Here is a 6,082-nt window from a genome sequence, read left to right on the forward strand (position 1 = left end):
AAATGCCTTTCTAAGGGTTTGGGCCGTTACCTACAAGGCAAGGAGGAGCTACTATAGGTGTGAGGGTAGGAGAGAGGACTTTAATATGGCAACAACATATAGGATTCAGTAAAGACAGTGAAACACTTCACTCTTGGAAACTGTGACGCCGACCAAAAAAAAGCTGCATTACATATAATAACCAAAAGTCTTGAGTCAGGTGTTAAAGAACCAATGAAAACTCAAAGCTCCAAAGAACACAAGCTCTGTGATTCTCTGTATATAAAATGCAAGGTCATCTACACTGACAAAAAGCAAATATGTGGTTGCCAGGTGCTAGAGAGATGAACTACAAAGGAGCACATGGGCTCCTGTGGTTGACAGAAATGTTCTGTTATCTTAAGTGAGCTGGGTGCATAGAACTGTGGAAACTTATCGAACGGTCCACTTTAAATGGATGAAGCTCATCACACTCACACGCATTCCCCTTGAACCTGATAAGAAAAAGAATTACAACTCAACTTAATCAAACATTTGATGTTATTTAGACATAAACGGAAAAGTTATGCAAATGACAGCCGTTTTAGAAGAGTGGAACCAAACTGGTTTTCCTCCTTCCACCTGATTAGCTCTCAGTTATCCACAGTCACTGCCAGAACCATGTACAGGTAAAACCTCAGTTCCAAACTTCCCCTCGCCCCGCCCCACGACCATGCCATCCAATCCCTTCCATCCCCTCCTAACGACCTCCAGGTTGCTCGTTTTCTTCATCTGTATTATGGGAGTAATATGACCTACCTTGCTGTTATACAAAACACTCCACATACAGCAAGAGCTCAAAATAGTTATTTTTTTGCCTTAGTCATTCTCTACACACTCATGCTCCTTGAAGGCAGAGTTGTCTCATTGAACTTTTCATCTCTCTGTGTACCTAGCACACGTTACAACGAACAGTCGGCCCAAAGCACGTATTTCTTCAGAGAAATGTCTGCAGCACCTAGAAATTCAGATATGAAGAAAACACTTTGCCACAAGTGAGAAGCGGAACGGTCACCATAAAGACACAAACCTTTCGTGCCATTTGAAAAGAATGATCACTTATGACTGAAGGAATTACGAAACAGGTCTAGGAGGGGACACTGAGCTAGGTGAAGTCTGAAGCGGAGAAAGGGAAAGGTGCATATCCACTTCCCTAACTGGTAATTTTAAATAGTGTAAAATAAGGCCACGAGAAACATCTTCAATGGTGACATGTTAAATTCTTAACCGTGAAATACTACAAAAAGGTCCAAGGCGAGCAAAGCCAGGCTCTGCGAGCAGAAGAGGAACCTTCTCTAAAGACTGAACAACTGCAGCCGTGTTCCAGTACCGCCTGGCACACGGTCTAGAAGTTCAAGATGGAGTAAGGAAGGTTTAAGGACAAAATCAGAAGATCTGAATTTCAAGATCCCGGTGCCATTAATACTGGGCAGTAACCCCGAGGGTTCATGAGGGCTGCCACCTGCCTGCGAAGCGGTCTCAAGGACAAGCGTCACTACCGTCCCAACTCTTGAGTCAGGGGTGGTCCAGGGAAAGGCACGGCAGCCCGCTGGGGCCCAGCTGTCCTAGAAGGGTTGCTCCAGGCTGAAGGCAGCACAGCGGCGGCCTACACCGCCTTCCCGAGCATCCCAAAAGCCAGCGCAGTCCTGAACTGCTAAACCTTGTCGCCGGAACTGATCTGGAGCCGCGGCGATAGCAGGAAACACGCGTTTGCCGCCTTCCCAAGTCTCAGATGTTAAGCAGCCCCAACTCCCACAGAGAAAGCGCCCTGCGGTTTCCATTTGCTCTCCTGCCTCCTTAGCAGGAGCGGAACGTGAGGAGCGGCTGCCCGCTCCGCCCCTGGCAGGCCCGGGCGCAGCTCGGGGCTAAACCCAGGGGGCGGACAAAGCGACCTCTGGCCACACGCCCCACAAAGACAAGGGATGATCCCGGCGTCAGACCCACTCAGGCCCTCGCACAGGCGAGCAGAGGTCTCTGCCGGGCTCCGCAGGGGCGGCGTCAAAGGGAGACCGGGAGCCCCGTGAGGCGGCCAACCTCACCTGCCGCTTGTTCATTCGCCGCACATCGTCCAGAAAGTCTAGAGACAGCATGGCGCGGCCGGCGAGGGGGACTCGAGCAGCGGAGAGGGCGCGAAGGGACCAGCGGGCGGAACGGCTGGCGCACCGGCCGGGCTCGCACTGGACGGGACCCCGCGGCGCCCGCACTTCCGCTTCCGGGGCGGGAACCGGCGCTCCCTTCTTCCCTCCCGCCCCCGCCCCGCGCGTCGCTGCGGAGAGCAGACAAAGGGACCCGCGACTCTTCTAATCGGGTCTCCCGGCCCCGTCTCGATGCGGGAGGGCGCTCCCACGCCGAGCCGAGCCTGCCGAGAACCCAGCGGATCCCTGTTCCGGGCGGAGGCGGCGGCCCGGGCTCTCCGGGAGGCCGCCCTACGACCTCCGGAAGGCGGGCTCTCGCGCACGCCCGGCCAATCGCGAGCGGGTCTCCGGCGTCCTGGCGGCCGCGGCGGCCCTGGAGTGGCCGGCGGCTCCAGTCGGGCCGAGGGTCTGGGTGTGGCCCTGGGCGTGTGCGGCGGGTGCTGCCTTCGCCGCCGGGGCTGGTCTCCCGCGCTGCGGGAAGTGGCGGCCGAGGGGGGTTGCTTACCCGCTTTACGGGGAAAGGTGGAGGCTAGGAGCGCCTTTCGAAGCTCTGCCTGAACCCCCGAGAGTTAGGAGGCTGCTGGGGGAGGAGGGAACAACCGAAGAAGGCTACGGTGTGATGCGACCGCCGAGGTGCGGGGTGTCAGGAAGTCCCTAGCTCCCCCGAACGTGACCTCGCTCACAGGACCTGCCCTCTCCTTGAACTCTGCCTCCTGCTTTTGCTACCTTGGGCACCTGGACGCGACCCTCCTCTCGCTGCCCCTGACTCAGGTTGCTAATATGCACGGCGGACAAGAAGGACCGAAGCTGGTCTCTTACCTGTATTTTTCTATCTTTTTCAAAATACTAATCTCACGTTAGGGTGAAGGATCTACTGGAACTTTTCATACGCTCTTTGCAAATTCTTTACTTCGAAAATTATCTTGGGATAAAAATTTAAATATTTTGGAGGATGGCTGTAATGAAAATGATAGGTGATACATTTGGGGGAGGAGGGAAGCCTCCTAGGCTGCAGGTGGGAATGTGAACCGAGACAGCCATTTTGGAAAATGGACTGGTAGTTCCTCAAAAGGTTAAATATGGAGTTTTTAATCATATTAACTAGCAGCTCCACTGCTAGTATGTATCTAAGAGAATTGAAAACATATGTCCAAGCAAAAACTTGTACATGAATATTCATGACAGCATTATTCATAAACCAAAACGTACAAATAACCCAGACGTGCATTAACTCATGAATGGATAAGCAGAATGTGGTATAGCCATACAATGCAATATTGTCAATAAAAAGAAATACAGCAACATGGATTGAACCTTGATAACATTAGGCTTAGTGAAAAAAAGTCAGTTATAAAAAAAAAAGTCAGTTATAAAAGTCACATACTGTATGATTCCAATTACATAAAATGTCTAGAATAGTCAAATTGATAGAGATAGAATGAAGTGGTTGCCTAGGGCTGGGAGGGTTGAGAGAAATGGGGAGTGACTGCTACTGGTTACAGCGCTTTCTTTCTTTCTTTTTAAAGATTTTATTTATTCGAGAGAGGAGAAACGCAAAGGGAGACTGAAAGGGAGAAACAGACTGATGTGGGACTCCATCCCAGGACCCTGGTTCATGACCTGAGCCAAAGGCAGATGCTTAACGGACTGAGCCACCCAGGCGCCCCTGGTGTATGAATTATGTCACAGTAAAGCTGTTATGAGAAAGAAAAAAAAAATTGACGTCTTGTTCACTGTTAAATTTCCAGTGGCGAACATACAATCTGGCACATACTAGGTACCCAATAAATATTTGTTGAATTTAAAATGAGCGTATGTGTATGTATGTGATGATCTCCAACTGCTGCTTGTAGGCACCCCATACTGAGTAAGTTGAAAGATGAATTCCTGATTTCCCCAAATTAGGAAGGCCTGTCTAAGAAAATAGATTCCATGTGGGCAGGGACCTGGTCCACCCCTTTATCCCTGGCTCTCATAACAGTGCCAAATTCATAGCAAATACTTAATAAGTATTTGTTAACAAATGTTGAATATGGAGTCTAAGCTAAATTCTGGCTAATAGAGTGCTTGGACTATGCTTGTTAATGTTGAATTCAAATCTAAAGATAAGGCTCTATAGCCATCTAAATGAGTATGAGCCTTGGTCAGTCTTCATATTGTGAAGAAAAGATCCAGAAGAGAAGCACAAAGTTCTGGGGGCTTCAGATGTACCAGGAGTCAGTGTAGTTGGGGATGTTCAAAGGGACCTCAGAAGGGAAAGAACTTCTGATATATGGGTAAAATTGATTTGTTATGTGGGTCAAGTTGGCAGGTGAAAAGGATATACCCAGTGGAAGGAACTGTAGAAATAAAGGTATAGGCGCAGGAAACTGGGAAATGTGTTTGGAAAATCCAGTTTGATTTTCCAACTTTGCTTGTAACTAGTTGGGTCTGTAGGTGCTCTTTTGTCACTGAGGAAACCTGAGCGTGCCTAAGACGTCGTGTGTTGGATTTGCACAGTTCATATTTAGGGCCACATTTAGGTACTGCTGCACATCTGAAATCTTACACGTCCATAACCCACTTTCTGAGAGTTACTTCTTTTTTGTTTCTCTGTATATTTTAAATTGAACAAATAATACATGAGTACATTCTCATCATAAAAGTTAAAATAAGACAGACAATCCAGCCATTCCACTTCTGGGTACATACCTAAAAGAACTGAAAGCAGGGATTTAGGGGTACTTGGCTGGCTCAGTTGGAAGAGCAGGCAAGTTTTGATCTCAGGGTCATGAGTTTGAGCCCCTGCATTGGGTGTAAATGTTACTTAAATAATTTTTTTAAAAAAAGCAGGGTCTTGAATAGATATTTGCACACCCATGTTCATACCAGCATTACTTAAATACCCAAAAAGTGGAAGCAACTCAAGTGTCCATGAAGGAAGAAAGAAAGAAAGGAAGGAAGTAATAAACAAAATGTGATATAAACACACAACAGAATATTATTCAATCTTAAAGAAGTTTTTCTTTTTCAAAGATTTTTATTGATTTATTTGAGAGGGAGCAAGAGAGAGAGCCCAAACTGGGGGTAGGGGCAGGGGCAGAGGGAGAAGGAGAAGCAGACTCTCTGCTGAGCAAGAAGCCTGATGCGGGACTTGATCCCAGGACCCCGGGATCATGACCCCAGCCAAAGGCAGATCCTTAACCAACTGAGCGACCTAGGTGCCCCCGTCATTTTGCTCTTCAGGTTTAGGTTGTGTTGGCTCTGTAGTTTTCTCAGCTAATGTTCTATTATTAGGGCGTAGTTAATCTAAACTAATGGATTGTTTCACAATATGCATTGTTTACGTGTTCAATGTGAAATTTCATTGTGTTGCATTTTATTTTAAATTTGCAAAAATAGATCAGTAATTCAATTAGTTAGTGGAAAGTTAATTAAATCAGGATGCTGAATGCTTTTAAACTTGGTGGGGGAAAAAGTTATAAGTGAAACAATGACCAGGAATCCAGTGTAAATAACGATATAGTGTGACTGACTATGCTGGGGCCAGGCAATCCACAAGCGTGATGAATTATGATGAGCTTCTGAAAAAGAAAAGGGCTATTAAGAAATACGATGAACCTCTAGGACATATGTTTTATTAAACTGGTAATCTATTTTCCCCTGGTTCCCAGTACCTTAGGTTATGAAACTAACCAAATAGTGGCATAAAGCCAATGAAGTCTTAGTGCCATTTTTAAGAAAAGCTCAGTGGCCAATCTGATAATCAAAACCAACTTTCTAGAGGAGGAGAAGGCCATAAAATAATGCTTCTTAATAAGACACTGATAACACTTACCCTCAAAGATAAGAAAAGTGGTCAAAACTATAAAGGCATCCTTTAAAGTTGCACTTTTCAGAGCCAAAACAGTGACAGGTATATTCTTGCCAAGAAGCTTTTAAAGTCAGTC

The 6,082-nt window shown here is 46.9% G+C and overlaps 1 protein-coding gene and 1 long non-coding RNA gene across 2 annotated transcripts in view; one reads left to right on the top strand and one right to left on the bottom strand.

Annotated features, from left to right (window-relative positions):
* SEC11A (SEC11 homolog A, signal peptidase complex subunit) overlaps window positions 1–2,222 on the bottom strand; it is a 41,039-nt gene extending 38,817 nt beyond the window's left edge. Inside the window, exon 1 of the mRNA XM_044229799.1 lies at window positions 2,058–2,222. Within this exon, the coding sequence (XP_044085734.1) occupies window positions 2,058–2,108 (51 nt within the window). The 5' untranslated portion in view covers window positions 2,109–2,222. The remainder of the gene's footprint in view (window positions 1–2,057) is intronic.
* Window positions 2,223–2,605: 383 nt separating this feature from the next.
* On the top strand, window positions 2,606–3,963 carry LOC122893345. Its single transcript, XR_006381617.1, has 2 exons — window positions 2,606–2,924; window positions 3,680–3,963. It is a non-coding gene; the product is annotated as an uncharacterized LOC122893345 (long non-coding RNA).
* Window positions 3,964–6,082: the final 2,119 nt, after the last annotated feature.

The sequence above is a fragment of the Neovison vison genome, chromosome 13, assembly GCF_020171115.1.
Source record: "Neovison vison isolate M4711 chromosome 13, ASM_NN_V1, whole genome shotgun sequence".
NCBI classification, from domain to species: Eukaryota; Metazoa; Chordata; class Mammalia; order Carnivora; family Mustelidae; genus Neogale; species Neogale vison.